The sequence below is a fragment of the Gasterosteus aculeatus genome, chromosome X (assembly GCF_964276395.1).
Source record: "Gasterosteus aculeatus chromosome X, fGasAcu3.hap1.1, whole genome shotgun sequence".
NCBI classification, from domain to species: domain Eukaryota; kingdom Metazoa; phylum Chordata; class Actinopteri; order Perciformes; family Gasterosteidae; genus Gasterosteus; species Gasterosteus aculeatus.
Genome location: NC_135698.1, coordinates 8,909,010 through 8,930,567, shown reverse-complemented (window position 1 = coordinate 8,930,567; position 21,558 = coordinate 8,909,010). Strand labels below are relative to the sequence as shown.

Here is a 21,558-nt window from a genome sequence, read left to right as displayed (position 1 = left end):
GATCAGGTGACCAGCAGCACCTGTGTGGGCAGGTGAGCATGTGCACTGCTCTCTGTGACTCGCTTACTGCACCGTCAGTGCGGGAGATTCGAAGCCTCGGAGTCTTCGGTTCTATCTCACTTTCACCTCCGTGTTTTACGGATAACGTTACTAATGTAACGTCTGAAATAATCAATGTGCCACCGCCGCTCATCAATGAAATACAACCACGCAGCTTTAGCTAGAGAACAACAAACGTGAAGACTAAAAAATTCAAAATATATAATATAATGTAAGCTCATTTATAGTTTCGAAGCGCAAACCAAGGTGTATTGGGAGCAGGATAGCTAGCAATGGTTAGCTGCGCGAATAATTGTTAAAAAACTAATAAATCCGGCATCTATGACTGTTAATTAACATGTGTATTGTTGAAGCTTTGGTTTTTCCAACTTCAAATTAGTCAGCTTTTGTTTAACTAACATTACCTCTTGCTGATAATTAAGTTAGCATTATAACTATAATTTTGGGACATAGCTGGCTATCATTAGCCAACGTTAACTAACGTTAAGTTAGTCAGGTTTAACGTTAGGTGTAACTAAGCTAACTTAGCTTAGCTAACATCAGTTATGTTTTCACAATTCGCAGTAGAAAAAAGGCCTGTTAACGTTAGCACTTTTTCCTCAGAAATAGTGAGACCAAATCGTTTTCTATTAGAGGCATGAGGTTGTTGCCAAATGTTTGTTGGTTTATCATCATTATTGTTACATTATCAATCTTACTTAGACTTGAGACTGCAAGTAAGGTTGCCACCTTTAGTACAGAAAATTAAGGGACGCTATGGCCGACAGGGGGGTTGATTCACTCGTTGGTGCTTTGGCATCGTCCTAGGAAATAAAAATAAAATCATACACAATAGAATGAGCGAGTAAAAATAACTCAGGTGATACCTTAACAAATATATATATATTTTGTTGTTGTATATTTCTTTGTGAGAACAAACACATGTATGCGGTTATGATTGTAGAGGCCTTAACTTTGTATATTTTTATACATTGTATTTTATGCTTATATTTATGTTTTATTATGAGATGATTATTTACCTCTTTTCTTGTATCTTCATTTATATATATATATATATATATATATATATATATATAATATTATATATATATGTATATATATGATATTATTAAATGAATATTACCTCTTTTCTTGGATCTTGTGAATGTCCTTGAGTGGCCCATTGCCAAAGGCGCTTCAACAAAGTATTGAGCAAAGGCTGTGAATACTTATGTACATGTTATGTTTTCGTTCTTTATTTTTAACAGATTTGCAAAAATTTGCAAAAAACAGTTTTCACTTTTTCATTATGGGTTGTGTGTAGAATGTTGATGAAAATAATGAATTTAATCCATTTTAGAATAAGGCTGTAATATAACAAAATGTGGAGAAAGTGAAGCGCTGCGAATACTTTCCGGATGCACTGTATGTACTGTATCAGCTTATGTATCATATGTATGTGTAGATGACCATATAGAACTAGGAGTTTTATTATATGTGTGTGAATGTGTATGGGAGAATCATTATATAATCATTATCCATTATCCATTGTTCATAATCAGACATTTGATCAATTGAAGCAGTGAAACATGGAACATTCAGAAGTTTATTAAGCAACAAATAAACCAACAGAACTTTAAGAGCATGACATGCAGCAGCTTTCCAGATGTTCTCTGCATCACAACACCGTACAGACAGGACAGTAAGAGAGACAGTGTGTCAGACACCGTGTGAGACATAGGAGAGTGTGTGAGACAGTATGAGAGACAGTGGGAGACAGTCCGTGGGACAGTATGTGAGACAGTCTGCGGGGCAGTGGATGTTCGGCTGCAGCGTGTGGTGTTCATCACGTAACGTTTCAGCTCGGGGAAATCTAAATAAATGATTTCTTGTCCTCAGCAACTATAGCGCTCGTACAGGACGTCATTGCGGTTAAACGGGTCTTTGTAAACTCGGAGAAGTCTCTCCCTTTAAAACATTAATCTAACTTATATCGCTACTTCATCAATGAGGAAGTGAGCTGCCCTTTTTTTCCGGGGGAGTGATGAACTAATCCAGCAGCTCAAATGAACCTGCGCAGGAGCAGGTTCAAGTTTTTCGATGTGTTGCTATGGTGATTTAGACAAACCTGCTTCGGGGAACCGAAAAGCCTGATCCATGTCATCTCATCCTGAAAATTATCCGGCTAACTCAGTTAGCCACGTACGAGGAACAGGGCCCAGATCTGACGCTTCTCAACATCTTCCAGCAGAAAGTGACAACACATGTGGAACACTGCGGGAGTCTCTCTGATCCTGGAACTCATGTGTTCCTGCTGGTTCTACAACCTGAAGACTTTACAGAGAAACTCAAACTGAGACTCTGCAGCATCCCCAAACTCTTCGGTGACCAAAGCTTTGATCACTCATGGTGCTGATATCAAAATCTAGGAAGGGAATTTCAGGTGTCTGGGAAAACTCAGTGAAGACAAGAAGACAAGACTTCATCACTGGTCCAGGGGATCATTTCCAAAAAACATCCCAGCACTGCGTGGTTACCTATGTGGAGTGAAAAGGAAAATCTGTATAGTTAAACGCCAAACATTCTCTATCAGTCTGTGGAAATGTGTGACGCAATGTGTGAGTCTTTGTGCACCTGGGCCCAACGTTCTGCTGCTGCTCAACAGGACACAACGATTAAGGTCTAATCTGCGTTGGTTTGGTGAAGATGCTTTTAAACACTCCATGGTCATCAGGACAAATAATCTGATTGAAAGCTTAAATGTGAATCAGCTGCTGCAGGCCTGTGGAGAAAGAGAGTACAGCATGCTGGAAGGTGACCAAAGAGAGGAACCTTCCTCGCCATCAATGAAGAGATGAAACCACTCCGAATCTGGTTCTGTGTGGGAGGACAGGAGCATGGAAGACTTCAGCAGCCAAGGCCATTTTAGGTCAGACAGAGCTTCTCTCCAACTCCTCAGAGAGTGTTAAACATCAGGGAGAGGTGTGTGGATGTTGGGTCTCTGTGGTGGAGCTGCCTGCCTTGTATGGAAGACTTCAGGAGGCAGTGATGGAGGAATCACTCAAGTGTGTCTCCCTCTGTGGTCCCAAAGGCGTCCATGTCTTCATTCGTGTCCTACCTGTGGGTCCCCTCACTGATGAAGACAAGCACGAGTTAGAGACCATCCACAACACGTTCAGATTGAAACCATGGTGGAGGAAAATGGAGGCAGCTGCTACACCAATGAGATGCTGCAAGAGGCTGAAGCAGCGATCTAGAAGGAAGTGGTATGGATTCACTTTTAAACTTCCTGCAGATGTTTTACTTTCTCTTTCCAGCTGTATGGGGCAGTGAGCCGTCAGGCGGTGAGTGAACCACCAAAACGATTAAAGAGGAAGTAAAAGCAGTTAATGTGTATGAAAACTAAATCTGCTGATTCCAGTCATTTATGATTGAGCAGCTGCTGAATCTGACCGCTATCAGCAGATTTAGTTTATCAGTATGATTATTATTAGTGCAGCAGCTCCACACCTACACTTTTATCATATTCTTCTTTTAGCTTTTTTTCACTTTTATAGCTTTAGTGCACTATGGACACAAGGCACGTAACGTTAGTTATCTTTACGGTCACCGCAGTGTTTTTGACTTTTTCCCGCCACCTCCGAGCAGCCGACATTCGGTTAGACTCCGAGCAGCCGACAGCCAGCAGCCCACCTGGGTTGGGCTGCTGGCTACCGGAGGGCACCCGAGGCTTCCCCGCTTCCTGAGGAAGGAGACCCGGGGTAGCGTGGGGTTATACACCCGCCCTTCCCTCCTCCGTCGGGGAGATCACCGGGGCTCTGTCTCCCCCGACGAGATGGACGAGTCATCGGCGCGGAGAGAGGGCAATAGCGCGCCTGCAGCATAATGATAAAAATGGCGGTGTGGCTAGCTGCGGTAACTACAATCCCCACTGTCGACCAAGGGGATTCTCCCGTGTTATCGCGATAGCTCTGCAAACAATGAGATGGCGCGTGACGTCATCCACACGAGGACAATGCAATTCAATAGTTTTGTTCATTTGAAAAACAAATGTGAACCTGAAAGTTTAAGTTGTGTTGTTGAACATTGAAAACATGTATTCAAAATAAAAATAAGTATAAAATAATATTTTCGGGTTGAATATAGTTTTGACTCTGCTCTACCGGTGTATATATATATTTTGGACTAAAAAAGTTTTTTTTGCATCTTCACTTACATTCATTTTTTGATATTCCTTGTATTATATTTTTCGTTAGCAGATTTTATATTTTCACATACAAGTCTTATTTTTATTTTGAATACATTGTTGTATTTTTCAATGTTCAACAACAAAACATAAACTTTCAGGTTTACATTTGTTTTTCAAATGAACAAAACTTTTGACCTGGATTTGGCTCTATAGAAGGAGAGATGTAAAGGAGCGTTTGAGAGGAGTAAGGAAGCTTAGTGAAGCTAACTGTTGCTGTATTCCTGCACATTTCCCCTCTGTGGGACTAATAAAGGCTGACAAGGCCAACAAAGATTTATTCAGTCTTTCCTGAAGATGGACTCAAAATTACTGCCAAGAAACAGAAATGTACATCAGGAGATGAGTTTACCAGGAACTGTTCTTCACTCTCTGTTATGAAATGAAAACCACATTCTGTGCATGAACTCATGAATTCAATAACTGCATTTAGACGCCTCAGTTGAGATCAACCATATGATGACAGCTGTCCAACACAGCAGCAGATGTCTTTATCATAGTTAGCTGGAATGAGTAATGATGAATAAGAAAGATGCGTTTGTATCAGTTTACGTAGTCGTGAGTTTCACTTTTTTTTTGGTCACATTTAAAAAATGAAAAGTAAGGTTAAGTTGTTCGCATAGAAAACAATATGTCTGTATTATTACAACTATAGTTTTGCTATTGTATAGATTTGTCTAGTATTTTGCCTTTGTTAACAGGAAGATAGGATTATTATTTTTAATGTTGGTAGTGATCAGCAGCTCCTGTGTTTGAGTCTTGAGGCAGTTTTCTTTTAACCAAAAATGTATTTCCTCAAATAACACCAATGATGAAGGACAAAACAAATAAAAAATATGTTCTCTTAATTTACAAAGCAATTTCATAATAAAAGGAATAATCCGAATCTCCCGTGTACTTTATTATTATTATGGACTCATTTTATTGACATTGATAATTCTTTTGGGTCAATAATTTAGTTTTCACCTTGCTAATAATCAAACACGCATCTAACGATGCACAACAAAAAGATGTGGAAATGATCCACTGATTTAAAAGGGAATGAAAGTTAACATTATATTGTTCACTACACATCAGGGCCCTCAGGTGCTGTATAGTTACTGGAGATGCTTTCATATCAAGTTATGAGGTTACGTCTCGGTGTGACATCATTTAACTCTCTTTCATTCCTCTCTTCATTCAGCAGTTCAGTTGAACGGTTTGAGCGGAGCACATGATGGCGTCCGCAGCACCAGGTGAGTCCAGTGTGGCCTTATCAGTCCTCTCTGTCCACAGACATGACATTTGCTGCAACAATGTGCAGTTTGAGGCAGAGAGGGAGGGCGATAAAATGAAGACGCCGCTCCCAACCCGATGATCAGACTGCAGACAGAACTATCTGACTATCTAACTATTGCACGTGATAATCAACTGATCCTGATACCAACCCCCCTGCCTGCCATTTAACAGTGAGAGAAAATAACCGCTGTTTTAACATCAAATGTGACTTTAACGATCATTTCATCTTTGGTGCTAAACCTCATTTTGAGTTTATTCAACGAAAAGATTGGATCACAATCTAAAATGTATTTTCAACTGAACGAAACACACACAAAAAAATGAAGTAGGCCTATTCAAGAGAAATTCATCCTCCCTGAAACAGTGTCTCTTACATTAAAGGTTACTTGTGAATAAATCAACGCTCTTTATTCTTACAGAGTCAGATCTTCAGCCTCTGAAGCGGAGCAGCAGTTATCAATTGCTGCCACCTAACCGTGAGTTTAACTGTTTGTTATGATATGAGTACAGTGTTCACTTTAATCCACCTTCAAACCGCTTTGACTTGTGGTCTTCTCCTCAGTGTCTGAGCTGAGGGTCGTTCTGCTGGGGAGCAGCTGGTCTCAAAGGAGCTCAGCGGGGAACTTCATCCTGAGGGAGAACAAGTTCAACACTGAAGAAGAACCAGGCGTCTGTCAGACAGCCTCAGGAGGGTTGAAGGAGAAACAGATAGTTCTGATCAACACTCCAGACCTGCTGCATCCCAACATCTCTGACAACGAACTGACTCAACATGTAAAGAACTGTGCAAGTCTCTCTCATCCTGGACCTCATGTGTTCCTGCTGGTTCTACAGCGTGAAGACTTCACTGAGGAACTCAAAGAGAAGCTCTGCAGGGTCCTGAAACGCTTCAATGATCAATCATTGGATCATTCATTGATCCTGATAACGACATCTAGAGAGGAGCGTTCAGGCTTCATGGACAAAGACCAGCCCTTTGAAGACATGATCCGAATGAGTCAATACAGATATTTGTGGCAGAAGAACCTCGGACGTCCAGAACTGTTCACACGTTTTACTCAAATTGTAAAAGAAAACAATGGAGAGCACGTTAGCTTCGAAGTTTATGAGGATGCAACATCTGTTTTACCAGGTGATCATCAACGTCCATTTTCTATCACAGATGCTGTTAAAGCTGCTGGTAAGTGCAGAAAGAGACAATAAATACTTTGTTGGCAGAAGTCCTTCTTGGTGAGATTAAGACATGAATGATTTCTTTTTGTTTTTCCAGAGCTGCATGGAGCTAAAACCAGTCCACAACTCTCCTTCCCAGAGAAAACCACAGAAACTCCCAGTAAGTAAAGTGATCACAGTGCTGATCATGTGATGTCCTCAACCGAATACATCCCTCAATTCCTCCCTGTCGATAAGGAATATAACAGAATAAAGAGGCTAATCTGCGTCATAAACCACACAGGAGAGTTTCTACAGCATTCAGCAGGGGCTCTGCAGCCTGTAAACATTATTAAACAAACACAACAAGGCCATGCTAAACACACGCTTTGCTAACGGGCCAGACCTCTAGCCTTACTGGGAGTAGTTGAGAAGACATGTTTCTCATAGTTTCAACTCGTGGTGTCTTATACCAGAACCGAGTGGCGTGGTTTGAAGCAGCAGACTGGAGGGGCATAACTTCTCAGAAGCAGCATCATCGTTGTTCCCACCTTACACGAGCAGAATCAGACAGAATAGATCGTTTTTCCTCGTGGAGCTTGTTTCATACAAAGCAGCAGACGGCTGCAGGTCTCTGTGGCTGTGTGGTTACTGTGCCAGGGGGTTTGGTGTCACATTCTGCCCACATGGTGCAGATCCCAAAAAAACCTTGGGGTTTGGTGGTGTAATATTATTAGTGTTACAAACTGTTGTGTCGTTACAATGCTTTTTGTTGGTTATTGATTGTTGTTATAAAACTATAACCATGACTCCATCTCGCTACACGTGGGACCAGTAGTTCCAACCGCTGCGTCCTTGCCGTTGGTCGGTGAACAATATATTCTGCTGCCTGCTGAAAAGCGACAAAAGTCCTTACGGCTTTGCTATGTTTGATGGTATGTGAAAAATTCATACCTTATGGAAATTTGAGACTGGCCTGGGTTGAACCAGCACCCCCCCAGTGTAACTGCTTTCAGGGGGTGTGGTGGCCTGCTTTTGCATTTTCTGGTTTCGGTGCCTGGGACTCCGCTTCCTGACTCACACGTTGTCGCTCCCATAGAAAACACTCAATACTGGTGTTCTCATTTAGGTTGTTTATTTAAGTTTTACATTTGGTCGTTTAATTTGAACATGATTAACATAGTGGACAACGTGAGGTCAAAATACTGCCGATGTCCCGTCCAATACAAAAGCCAGCCCTTGTGACTCGGTCGCACCCCTCCTCTTATCCATTGATCCTCGTCAGCTGAATCAAATAAATCATGAGAAAGTTATTTCCAATATGAATCTCAAATACATTAAGGGAATACACATCATTCCTACCAACAAAACAAATAAATATGTTGTAACAAAACAGAAAATATGGCTCCAACAGGGGAACAAACGAGGAGGTTTGTTGTCTGACTGGAATCCGCTGATTAGGAAGCACAGAATTCAGTAGCAGGAGGGAGATGTTGACGCACTTCCTGCATGGCACGAATCTTGATTGATGAAAACACCACATTTACATCCAGGTCCAGGTATTGAACATAGGGGAATTTGCTTTTGAAATAATATGTGTTATAATATACATTTGAATACGTATTTTACAGCCAAATAAAATAGTATGTTTTCTTTATAATACATTTGACACTTTACTTCACGTGGATCTTTCTCTCTTTCTTGCGACAGCTTCTGGATTCAGGATTGTTCTGCTGGGAAAAAGTGAAGACAAACAGACAAAACTCTGTAACTTCATCATCAAGGACGGTTTTCAAAACCCCAAAGACAAACAACGTGAGGTCACTTGTGGGGAATGGAAAGGAAAACCAGTAACAGTAGTGAAAACCCCAAACATCTTCAGTCTGTCCATGGATGTTGTGAGAAGAGAAGTGAAGCGCTGTGTGACTCTTTGTTCACCTGGACCAAATGTTCTGCTGCTGTTAGTGAAGCCTTCTGATTTCACTGAGGAGAAAAGGAAGACACTGAAGTCATTCCTAGGTTTTCTACATCAAGATGCCTTCAAACACTCAATGGTCGTCCTCACACATGATGGTCAAAAGAGTTTTTCTGTTAATGACCTCCTAAAGGATTTTGGAGGAAGATACTACAGCATGTCTCAAGGTAACCATAGATCATTAATGGAGAAGATGGAGAATATTTTGAGTAAAAACAGGGGAACCTTCCTCACCTTCAATGAAGAGGTGAAACCATCTCTGAACCTGGTTCTGTGTGGGAGGACAGGAGCATGGAAGACTTCAGCAGCCAAGGCTATTTTAGGTCAGACAGAGCTTCCCTCCAACTCCTCAGAGAGTGTTAAACATCAGGGAGAGGTGTGTGGACGTTGGGTCTCTGTGGTGGAGCTGCCTGCCTTGTATGGAAGACTTCAGGAGGCCGTGATGGAGGAATCCCTCAGGTGTGTCTCCCTCTGTGGTCCTGAGGGCGTCCACGTCTTCATTCATGTCCTACCCGTGAGTCCCCTCACTGATGAAGACAAGGGAGAGGTAGAGACCATCCAGAACACGTTCAGCTCTCGGGTCAACTACTTCACCATGATTTTGTTCACTGTGGAGTCAGATCCTAAAGCTCCAGCCTTTTCTGACTTTATAAAAAAAACAAAGGAGCTCCAGGAGCTCTTTCAGAGGTCTGGAGGAAACTATGTTCTCAACATCAAGGACCAGCAGCAGATCCCAGAGCTGTTTGATTACGTGGAAAAGATTTGGCGATTAAAGGAAAGACCAAACAGCTACACAACAGAAATATTTGCACATGCTCAAATAAAAAAGATCAGCTCACTACAAGCGGAGCTGGAGGACAAGAGAACAACAAGTCGTGTGCCCTGTAAGTATTGTACATGTATTGTAATAATACATCATAATGCTTGTTTTGTTGTGATTCATCCAGTGGACTTTGCACCTTGCAGTTGGTTTTGTTCCAATTCTCACATTTGAGTTAACTCCAGTTCTTCTTACTCTACAGGTGTGGAAGACAAGCAGAGCCCGGAGGCTCTCAGGATCGTGCTGATAGGAAAGACTGGCAGTGGAAAGAGTTCCTCAGGAAACACCATTCTAGGAAGAAAGGAGTTTGTAGCCAAATTAAGGCAGACATCCGTCACCAGACGTTGTCAGAAAGCAGAGAGTGAAGTGGACGGACGTCCTGTCGCTGTGGTCGACACTCCTGGTCTGTTTGACACGACTTTGTCCAACACGGAGGTTAACGACGAGATGGTGAAATGCATCAGTCTTCTGGCTCCTGGACCACATGTCTTCCTGCTGGTGTTACGAATTGGTAGATTAACAAGAGAGGAACAGGAGACCATACAACTCATCAAGGAAACCTTTGGAAAAAATGCTGAAAAGTTCATCTTCATCCTTTTCACCGGAGGAGATAATTTAAAGCGAGAAAAGAGGTCCATTGATAAGTACATTGAAGAAGATTGTCTTGAACAATTCAAGAGAATGATTGAAACGTGTGGGAGAAGGTACCATGTGTTTGACAACCACGATGAAGAAAACCAAATGCAGGTCAGTGAGCTGAAAACCAAGATTGAGGCAATGTTGAAAATAAATGGAGGCAACTGCTACACGAACGAGATGTTCCAGGAGGCCGAGGCTGCGATAAAAAAGGAAGTAGAGAAAATTCTGAAGGAAAAGGAGGAAGAGATTCAGATAGAAAGGGAGGAATTAAAAAAAAAACATGAGGAAGAAATAGAAGCAATGAATAGAAAAATGGAAGAACAGAAAGCAGAAATTGAGAAGGAGAGAAAACTGAGAACAAATCAACTTGAAGAAATGAAGGAAAAGATCAACAAGGAACGTAAGCAGAGAGAGAGAGAACAGGAGATGAGAGAAGAGGACGACAGGAAGAGAAAAGAAGAGGAAACCAATCAACAGCTAAGCTGGAAACAAAAAGTTGAAGCTTTGGAGCAAAAAATAAGAGAAGAGTCAGAATCAAAGGAAACCATTGACAAGAAGTTGGAGGAGATGACAAAAGAGCGAGAGAACAAGGAGAAAATACAAAATGAATATTGGGAAAGACGAAATCAAGAAAATGAACTGATAAAACTGGAGCAGCAGACCAAACTGAAGAGGCTTCAAGAACAATATGAAAAGGAAAGAGAAGATTATGAAGAGAAAAGAAAGGAAGAAGATCGTATCAGAACGGAGCAAGAGGAGAAAAAACAAAAAGAGTTTGAGGAAAACTTCAAGACAGAACTGGAGAACTTACAGAAGAAGTATGAAGAGGAGGCCAGAATTAAAGCTGAAGAGTTCAATGAATTCAGAGATAGGAAAGAAGTAGACTTTTCAGCTTCAGTAGACAAACACATGGCTCAAGTGTTGAATCTGAAACATCAGCACAAAAAAGACTTCCAAGAGAAGCAAGAAGAATACGACAGGTTGAAGGATCTCACGAGCCACAAAGAAACATCTCTAAAGCAAGATATGTATAAACTACAGAACAAACATAAAACAGAAATGGCAGAGCTGAATCTGATACTGCTGACCCAAAAGAAAGAAAACAAGAACAAAATGAAGGCAATGCAGGAGTCACACAAAACAGAAGCGGATAACATAAAAAAACAGCTTTTGGCCAAACACAAAACTGATGAGAAGGAACAAATTCAATTACTAAAGAGAAAGCACAATAATGAAATGAAAGCCACAAACAAGGAACCTTTAACCCAAAGAGAAGACCTGCAAAAAAGAAAAGCTGAACATGAAGTGCAAATGAAACAGCTGAAATTGGACTTGCTCACCCAAATGCATGAACAACAGAGGAACGAAATGGCTAAATTAGAGAAAAAACATCAACAAATATTGGATAAATTCAAAGAGAAACTTTTAGAAGAAAACAAAAGAAATGAGAAAGAAAAAATAGATGAACTGCAGAAGAGACACAAACAAGAAGTGTGGGAGTTAAAACAGCAAGTTGAGACCCAAGACAAAGATGGTGAAGCTGAAGAAATGGAGGAACTGCAAAAAAAGCATGAACAAGAAATTAATGAGTTAAAAGGGAAACTTTTGAGCCCAGAAGAGAAACGGCCCTGCTGCATTGCGTGATTTGATCGTTGCAGAATGTGACGTAAAAGCAGCCTGAAACAGAGCGGCTCATTGGTCCAGCTCACTGGTAGCGTGTCGCTACCTGAACGCCTCCGCTGGATTCCTTCCTTTTTCCAGGCAGATGATACAGATGTACAGTACGAGCTTTGTAACCTAACACCGATACTCAATAAATAGATTAGACTAATAGACTTAAACTTGATGTCGAGAGGGATATTCAAATGTCATAGAAGCCAGTTTATTCTCATCTGCTTTAAGCACATTCAGCTTCTTATAACGTTCTGCTGTTATTTGCTTGCTTCTTAAGAATATAAACAATTGTCATGAGGGGCAAAGGGACAACCGTGGCGTATGGAGTAGAGAGGGTGCGCCGGGAGCTGCAGAGTTGGCGATTCGAACCGCGGCTGCTTCATATCCCACGTCAAAGTGTCCCTGGCGGATCCCCGGGCGCCTTTTCTGGCAGCACACTGCTCCCACTCTGTGGGATGGGTTGAAAAAAATGTAAGCCGTGGATTAAAAATGCAATTCAAGTCGCGTCCGCTAAATGTCTATTGTAGAATATTTGCTTTTTAAAGAAGTTATTGGAGTACTTTTCCACATGTTCATTTATCCAGAAGGTTTTCTCTTTCCTCAGTAACAGTATTGATGAGAGAGCATTAATGAATGTTAATGTGCAGTTTGACTTTTGTCAAAACGCCCAGGTGTCTCAATCACAGCTGTATGAAATTTGATCTATAATCACATTTGAACGTTATTTTTTTGTATTCAGTTTTTAGGAATTTGGATGTTTGTAAACTTAATTAAGTCATAATATAACAATATCTGGAAATGTGTGATCCTCTTGTTCATAAATAAACTGAAACATGTGACGGCTGAGAACAATTTCTTCCATGTGTGTGTGATCTTTTCCTCATAGAGGAAAAAATGAAATAAAGAGGAGGCCAGAAAACAAGCTGAGTGATACTGCAGAGAAACTTGTGAAAATGCAGAGACTTTTTGTCTTGGCACCTTTCTAATTAGAGGCTAAAGCCTAACTCTCATCAGTGTTCTCTCTTATCTTTTATGAATGTCGCTTTATTGTAAGATACGGCTTTGGGATAGAAATGGAAATGTATAATACATACATTTCTGTAAAGCAAATTGATAACTAAACCATTATTTAACCATCAAAATCTATATAATTATGTTTCAGCTGTAGCATATATCAGCACAGAAAAGAAGAATGACACTTAAATTAAAAAAAATCTCTTACGGTTTAATAGCAATACACTTTGGGCCGGTTTCGGAGACAGGGCTTAAATCAAGACTGAAGTAGGCCTAAATCAGACTAGTTAATCCTGGCTATTTAAGTGGCTTGCATGAACATGGCATAAATTTGGCTTAGTTAGTCTGAGACTATGGAGTCCTGGAGTAAGCTTAATGAGAACACCTGGTTCAAGCCTCATTAGACTAAGTGGAAGCACAGGCTGTTGGTCCAATTGTGCTGATGAAAACCTGAAATGGAGTATGAAACACCATTGTTGCAGTGAATTTTGAGACAACACAATGTCAGAGGCAAAGAGAATTCGCTCCAAAAATTATAGTGAGCATGAAAAAGCACTACTAAAACTAATTGTATCGAACCATCCAGTCATTGAAAGCAAAATCCATACTGCTGCTATTGAACATAAGAAAAGAAGTGCTTGGACTGCAATTGGCAAAGAATTCAATGCAAATGAAGATGTCACCACAAGAACAGTACAACAACTGCAGGTGAGTTAATCTTCATTATTAGGCACAAAAATATGTGTTTGTTTCCTGTTGCCTATACCCTGCTTATTTATGGCCTACCCAAATACAATACTCCTGCTGCTTGTAGCATTCACATTGAATGAATATCCTGTTTAAAAGGATAGTAACCTATTTTAAAGGGGCATATGCATGTTAAACATGGTGGTAGAGTAAGATATGTTGCACAAAGGAAAATCCATACCTATATGTGAGGGGGAAAGAAATATACAATCATTTCTCCACCATGACCTAAATTATCAGGAGACAAACTTATTTTTATTATGCCTTATCAGTACCAGTATTTCAGATTTCCCATATTACTATTTTTGTGACATCAAAAAAGAAAACTAATGAATGATATCTGCCTTCATAGGTTCTATGGAAGAACATTAAACTGGGATTAAAAAAAGAGAATGCAGCAAGCAGAAGAGAGCGATTTATTACAGGTGGTGGACCACCAATAAAGGACACATGTGATGAATTGGGTGACTTGCTGTCTGGTATAATAGAGCACCAGCAACCTCTGGATGGTATACCAGACAATGACCATTTGGACAGTGAACATGGAGAACTGAGCACAAATGGTAAATATACCTTAGGAAGTAAATTGGTTACAGGACCATATTAGTTGATTTGAGTTTGGAACAGTGGTCTTTTTTTCCAGAGGAAACCAATCAAGAGCCAGTTCACAACGAGCCTGAACCCTCCACATCTGCTATGGCACCCCTGGGAGATGAAGCTGCTACCATCCAACAGAGACCAAAAAAGATAACTATGCATGAAAAGTTAGCCAGAGAATTTCATGAGCGTAAAATTGAATATTTAAAAGAAGAACATGAAATGAAAATGAGAATTCTAGAGGTTGAACTGGATATGAAATTGGGAGAGAGGGCTATGCTCCAAAAAAGAATTCTGCATACTAGTAGCCATGGTGAATATGAGGAATTGTGAAAAATAAAAATAAATGTATTGTCATTTGGCGTGTGAGTGAGTATTAATCATCACAAACTACATTTTACCCGACTTGGTTCACTAGTTTAATTTTGCTACATTATTGTAATTTTGTACAGAAACAGTATGCAAGCACCACCATACCATAATGGATACATTCCATATTTAAATGCTGAAGTGCTGCACTGTGAAAGCAGCTCTGTGTGCAAGTCCTCGCTGGTCATTGGCTGCCTCTGCCACCATGGGCACATCTGCATCATCCTGATCTTCCATTGGCAGGTCAGGACAGCCATGCTGCTTCAGGTAGTTGTGCAGCACAGCTGTAGCAATGATCACTTTGCAGCATCTTCTTGGCTTGAAACGAATCGTATTTCGTAAGCACTGGAATCGAGTTTTCCATACTCCAAACATACGCTCGATCATCCCTCTAGTACGGATATGAGCTCTGTTGTACCTTTGCTGCTCAGCTGTTGTGGGATTTAGATGTGGTGTGAATAAATAGTTACTCTGACCATATCCACTATCACCAAGTAGTAGTCCACTATGTTGTCCACTCTCAAATTGTGCACACAATGAAGAGTTGAGAAAAATCCTTGAATCATGGGTTGCACCTTTCCAACGGGCAACAATGTTTGAAAACTCCAAATTAGGAGTGCATACACCCTGAACATTGATTGAAAAACAGTTCTTACGATTCCTGTATTCCTCTGCATCAGGAGTTGATGGACACTTGATGGGAACATGACATCCGTCTATACAGCCAATCACTCCTGGAAAGTGCCCATATTCATAGAATTGCACTTTATAGTTGGCTTGCCCAGCAGCATCAGGGAACTTGATGTAAAGACTCCTCAGTTCACAAATGGCACTGCAGACTTTGTGAACTATTCTACATACAGTTGGTTCACTGACACCACACAAATCACCAGTTTCACGATGAAAGATTCCACATGCCAAGAACCTCAAAGTGATCAGAACTTGCAGTTGATTGGACACAGGCCTTCCTCTTTGAGACAGAGAGGAAAGTCTAGGCTCAAGCAAAGTAATTATCTCCAATGCATTTTCCTTGTGCATACGAAAGCGGTCTCGAAAAGTTATTTCATCAAACTGATTCAATGGATCACTCCTATCCAGCAGTATTCGTCTGGCTGGCCTTTGTCGTGCATGTTGGTCCTCATTTAGATATTCCAAATAGTCCATGCTCCCAAACAATCCAAGCTCAGTTTCACAAACAGTAGCCTAGCCTACTAAGCGGGAGTTAAACCTGCCTCCTTGGCAGATTAGTTTAAGCTTCAATTCAGTCCAATTTAGTCCTGGAGTAGCTCTAATGCTCAATTTTGCAATCGGCTTTGTTTAATCCAGAACAGGCTTAATCCACGAGTATTTTAAGCTACGTCTGTGCAAGTGAATTTCAGTTAAGCCAGCTCAAACAGCATTTTAGTCTGGGACTAGGCTTGAGCCTTGTCTCCGAAACCGGCCCATAGTGATACATCTTTGTTTAACACTGTTGGAGTTTAGGTACAAGCAGGAGGAGGAAAGTTACTCAAGGAAGAAGGTTTCCAGTCCGTAAGAGTCACTTGCATAGTGTCAAGGATAAAACAGGGTATAGTGGTTAGATTGACATAGTTAAGAAGCTTAAAGTGTTTAAGGGGAATTAGGGGAAGGTCAGAAACATTATTTGGAAGAAGGGGAGGTAAATGCTACAATGTCATAAGTAGCCCACCAAACAGGGCGTCACTGCTTCATTTCTTGTTGGAAAGCAGGGCTTTTATTTCATCCTCTGGCTTGAGGCTATGCCATTGAGCTATTGGCCTACGAGGGTTCGCCAGCATGTCTTCCCAGTGCCGTTGCTCAGTCCCAGTACCGTTAAGGCCCAGCAGCACTTTCCCAATGGCATCATTCTTCCCAATCTTATCGTAGTCCAACACAGTCACTCCAACCTGCACCTTCTGTAAAGAAATATATACGAACACAAAGAAAACTAATGAAGTGTCTGATGACTTACGTTTGTGTGTGTGTGTTTGTATAAATAAATGTACCTCTATTTGTTCACATGTCACTTCAAAGCTGAAAGACTCGTTGTAGTACGGGTTTAAAGTGTTCTTCTTTGTGGTTGTTTTCTTTTTCTTGAGTCTTTTCCCGTTCTGCATTAAGTGGAGCTTCACGTAAGGGTCTGACGGAGAGAACAATGAGGTTTTTCATCAGAGCAGCGGATTCACATCGTGGCACCGATGCAGCAACTCCCTCAGTGAAACACAACTATTGCAGTAGCTTCTGCACATTTCCTTGAATTAGAAACTGAAAAGCAGTTCAAAAGCCTTGTTACTCAACAAAAGTTAACAAATCTGGGCTATTTAGGGTGCATATGAAAAAATAACTATTATGCATGTTTCCCACTACTTGAAAAGTTGTAAACTAAAAGTGTTACTTTAATGTGGCAGTGAAATTGTCTATACAGTAAAATACTTTGTTACTGCTTGACTCACCAGATAATCCACCCACATCCATTTTCTTCAGGTTTTTGGCCTCTAAAATCACCACCGTCAGCTTCCCTGCAGATGGCACATACCTCAAGGACAAGCATATGTCTCCAAGGCGTTCGCTCTAATAGGGAGAAAAAGAATTGACTATGTTATTGGGGAATTGCCCTAGAAAAGTGTAAATATCAAAAGGAGAAAGTATGTGATTTTATTCAAGCCAAAGAGACACCAAATCCATAATTGAATCTTTTTGTGCCCCCCCTCCCCCCCATTCCTCTTTCATGTGTGCTCCCACCTCCTCTTTCTCTGCCTTCTGCAGATCCCTCCACTCCTGCAGAGACTGGCTGAAGTCCACGCCGCTCATCGGTATCTTCACAGCGCCGATGGCGTCGTGTTTAGAGAAGCGATCAAAGTCGTACACGGTCATCACCAGTGTCTTCCCGCCCAGCTCAGTGTAGGGCACCTACGGAAACACGTGTCAAAGACGACAACCTTGAAACGTGCGATACACTACGCGCTGATCGTGAACCTGTGAATCAGTCGGGATAAATAATTGACTTTTTCTTCTCCAGTTTACCTTAAAGGTGAAAGTCTCATTGAAGTTGGGTTCAAGAGTCTTCCTGTGGACTTTGGTTTCAAACTTTTTCTTTTTGTCCGGGAGCAGGTAGAGTTTAACATAGGGGTCCGAACTACCACCCACGTCCATCGCTGGGAGTTCAGCACCTTGCAAGATGCCGACTATCAGCTAAAATGAGATTGCAAAAGAAATGAATGAGATAAAATCTGGTTTACCGGCAGACGCAGTATTAGGAGTATTAGAATGTTGGCACATTGTGAGCAAAACACGTCAAGGTGAAAAGCAGCATCTCACCGTATTATCTGTGAAGTTGTAGTCTAATGTGAAATGTAGCCGGCCCAACTTCCCCTCATCCTTGGGCTCAATATCTGACAGCTCTGTTTTTTCGTTACCTTCATCTTTCAGCGGCTGCAAGAGAGGCGCCAAAAATCACATGCAGGGAGAGAAACGTAACTTCACAAATAATAAATGAGGACCTTTGGTATCATGTGGAGCAGCTATTTCCTTCTCTGGTACAACATCACACAGACAATTAAACAAAGATAACGTTATTACTGAAATGAATTTACTGTTTAAAGGGAACAGGCAATTTGTACACCATCAGTGTTCACCATCCTTGAAGTGCAAGACCTCCAACAACCAATCTCATGGATCCACCTTTACAATATGAGCATTGTGCAAAACATCCGTTAACACACCCTGACAGTGTGAATCGTCCTGGGGAACCTGGATGTCGATACATTGCAAGGACAAGACATCTGCAAGGGGAGTGTGTGTGTGTGTGTGTGTGTAGCTCACCTCGCTGTAACCTCCATCCATTTCCGTGTCAGACCCTCCGCTGGTCTTGTCCTTTCCCTTTTTCTTGTCCTTTTCTTTGTCCTTCTTTTTCAAGCACTTTTTCCCCACACACACGGCGAAGGACAGCACCACGCACAAACTCACGACGCAAAGGGCGGCGACAGCCCATGGTGGCCCTGCAACACACACACGCACACTTATGATGAGGATACTCATATTTTACTATTTAAGTACTGTTTTAGTGAGCCGCTTCAATGCGCTGTTGGAAACGTCTCTCTTAAATCTCACGTGCAGATGAAATTACTTTTCTCACAGTCTGAAAGCACAAAGTGCAAAGTGTAACCTAACACACCGAGAGACAAAGATAAATGGACCCACTGGGGAATGCAAGACAAGGTAATCCAAAAATCTTGTACTCAGTTTTGTTCCTTGGTGTAATACTGGATTACAATATATTGTAAGGTCTTGTCTCTTGTACACTTCTTATGTATTCTGCTTGTTCTAAAGCACTATTGAAGCTATACATACATGAACGAGATGCCAACTGACGTATTCACATACAAAATAAGTTTTGCTTCTCTGTTATAAATGCACATAACATTACCAGCAGTAATGAAAAGGAATAACCTCCACCCAATAGAAACAGATATTTATTTATAGTCTTTCAACAAGACCACAGCATTGGGAAATATTATTCGATGCTTTACCAAAAAGCATATCTGGCTTTGGTGATGGATATTTGACACATATATCTTAAAATGCAATATTTCACCACATGATTGCACACATTTATGTTTCACCTGACCTGCCTAAAGGTCGTTGAGAGTGACTTATACGTCCAACTCACTGTGGATGCTGTGCAGTTCATTCATGAACTTGTGACTGTGACCACCAGATTGTTTTTGGCCTGGAGAGGTTGTTGTATTTGGCGAGTTTGTTGGGATGGACGGGGTTCCCGCTGGAGCCGCGGCCGCTCGACGGTTCCCAGTCATTATTTGTGGAGGGACAACAGATCCGTAAATAAACTGGTGGAGAAATGTAGACACAGAAAATGAATGTCTCAACTTTTCAAAGCAACTTGTGCAATATATGTGGAACAAAATAGGCAAACAATCCACATCTAAAATGTGTCAAATTTGAGGATCCCTCCAAACATATACTGCATAAACACACACACACCCTCACACACACAAACAGATCAAAGTTTCCATAAATGCTTTTGATCAGATGTATTTGTAGCAATCATCTGCTTATAGACACTATATGACCATCGGTGTCAAAGGACTTCTCCTGTTTCTGCTGCCCTGGCACTTGATCACAGAATATGCAAGCAGCTGTCCGGACCAAACCTGCTGACATGGATGGGAGAGGGACAAGGGGAGAGGAAAGGGGGACAAGTGAGGTGGAAGTGTCCCGCGTGGACTGCAGCTGTTCCAGAGTGAGCTGCTAAGGGGTGAGAATCATGGGCCAAGGTCATGCTGGGTACGACAGAGAAGTCCCACGGACAAGGCTCGACCCCCCGAGTTTTGACGTATTATTTTTCCATTCTGCAGACATCCCGGGTATTGAGTATCTGGGGTTGTGTCAGCATTGTGATCGGATACTGATCTGAGTTCATGGCTGCTGTTTGCCTGATTCGCTGACAGCTGCAGCGTAAAACAGAAATTATCAATTTTAAGCATTATTTCTGATTCTGATCTGCTTTTCGGGAAATGTAATTAAGAAAGAAGTTATAATGAATGATTCAGAGGTTCTATATTTTTATGTGCAAATATGAAACAAAAATATATTTAAATCACCTGTACCAAATAAAGAATGACTCATCCGCACCAACTGGTCCCCTAACTTCAGTTGTTTATGCTACTTAAACTAGTTCTACAAATAATCTCAGGAGGTTACAAATATATAAAAGTATTTTGAATTTAATGCTACTGCAATATTGCTGCTCTTAAACATTTGAGGGCTTTAGACAGCCTGGTTTTTATCTTGACATTGACATTTTCTCCCCCATCAGAAGAAGTGAATCCTCCATTAGGATCCAAAGAAAATAACTGAAATTTGAGTTACAAACAAATGACTCGTAACGATTTGGTATTATTTCATATTATTGATCTGCATTCGTGGGTTTATGCACTTACTTTTAACTCTGCACTGGTTTTAAAAATAAACACTAAGTACTTTCCATTAATGAATCAGAGAAAGAAAAAAAGGTCCCAAAGACAAACCTGTATTCAGTCGTCCATGCGGCAACGTCCAGACTCACAGGTACTCCTTTCCTCTCAAAGTGGAGATGAGTGGAGGAGGAAGATAAAAGAGGGCAGGACCAGAGAGGGCAGCAGAGGTGATGGAACAAGAAGAAGAGCGCAGGTACGGATGCTGAGGCGAGAGAGAGGGCGGGCGGGACAAGATAGAGTTGGGTGGTATCAGTGGAATTGCAGCACGGTCATCTTGTCTTGTTTCTGTCTGTGTGTGTGTATGAGAGAGAGAGAGAGAGAGTGTGTGTGTATTATGTGTTCCTTGTAAATGTGATCTTTCCTGTCATCAAGTCCCACGGGAGCACGGGTGCTTATTTGTGACTCCCCTATTGTGACCCCTCTCCCCATCCCTCCAGGTCACCCTCACTGGACCGCTGATGCATATTCATTAGTGTAGTGACACGGCTTTTTAAAGGCTCGTTAGCATAGTGAGAGTTCAGCAATAGAGGACATTTACATTCAGAGTGGACAGCTCTCTCTATATGTGTTGCATCTGTACATCTGGCACTACAGCTGCAGAACTGTCTCATAATGTCTATGTATAGATGATGTTGCCTGATTTAGAAAGTAAGGATGTGGTTTCTGCAGCAACACAGAGATCAAGTTCCGGCCCCGCCCCGTTCACCTTGACGTACCATAGAGATACTGTACAGAAGGAGGGATGAGACGGAGACAAATAGAGGGGGTAGGGGGATGGGAGCTCCGCATGACCTCTGCCTGTGACTTTTGAAAATACACCATGTATTATTTTTTTCGATCAATTTTAATTATGACTCCTTTTTTATTTTTGTCTTGAGGCCAGCTAACTAACCAGCTCATGTTCAAATCTGCATTGATGTGGAAGGATTTAGCATGTTGGCCTCAGCGCATTTATGTTTGAAGAAAATTAAGCTTAATTTGTTTTTCAGGGGGTTCAATTAATAAATGATTTATT

General features: G+C 41.3%; 2 protein-coding genes and 2 long non-coding RNA genes across 5 annotated transcripts; 2 read left to right on the top strand and 2 right to left on the bottom strand.

The window, feature by feature from the left end:
* Positions 1-1,632: 1,632 nt before the first annotated feature.
* LOC144383708 (uncharacterized) lies at positions 1,633-5,167 on the bottom strand. Its single transcript, XR_013451118.1, has 2 exons — positions 2,674-5,167; positions 1,633-2,576 (listed from the first exon to the last, which is right to left on the bottom strand). It is a non-coding gene; the product is annotated as an uncharacterized LOC144383708 (long non-coding RNA).
* On the top strand, positions 3,300-12,659 carry LOC120809390 (uncharacterized). 2 transcript variants are annotated; one of them, XM_040163154.2, is made up of 7 exons: positions 3,300-3,383; positions 5,469-5,520; positions 5,983-6,039; positions 6,126-6,743; positions 6,834-6,896; positions 8,426-9,574; positions 9,713-12,659. In XM_040163154.2, exons 2-7 carry the CDS (start codon positions 5,499-5,501, stop codon positions 11,791-11,793), a joined length of 3,990 nt encoding a protein of 1,329 aa, XP_040019088.2. In that variant the 5' UTR covers positions 3,300-3,383; positions 5,469-5,498; the 3' UTR covers positions 11,794-12,659. The 2 variants fall into 2 exon arrangements, with proteins under 2 accessions (XP_040019088.2, XP_077938614.1); XM_078082488.1 differs by having other exon boundaries at positions 3,333-3,383; positions 5,472-5,520.
* Positions 12,660-13,061: 402 nt separating this feature from the next.
* LOC120835338 (uncharacterized) lies at positions 13,062-14,541 on the top strand. The gene is made up of 2 exons (XR_013451117.1): positions 13,062-14,147; positions 14,228-14,541. It is a non-coding gene; the product is annotated as an uncharacterized LOC120835338 (long non-coding RNA).
* A 35-nt stretch (positions 14,542-14,576) lies between these two features.
* LOC120808653 (synaptotagmin-2-like) lies at positions 14,577-20,784 on the bottom strand. Its single transcript, XM_040161680.2, has 9 exons — positions 20,595-20,784; positions 19,217-19,394; positions 18,370-18,545; positions 17,866-17,979; positions 17,572-17,739; positions 17,290-17,457; positions 17,001-17,118; positions 16,554-16,687; positions 14,577-16,463 (listed from the first exon to the last, which is right to left on the bottom strand). The coding sequence occupies exons 2-9, from the start codon at positions 19,359-19,361 to the stop codon at positions 16,257-16,259; spliced, it is 1,230 nt and encodes a 409-aa protein (XP_040017614.1). The 5' UTR covers positions 19,362-19,394; positions 20,595-20,784; the 3' UTR covers positions 14,577-16,256.
* Between the last annotated feature and the right edge of the window lie 774 nt (positions 20,785-21,558).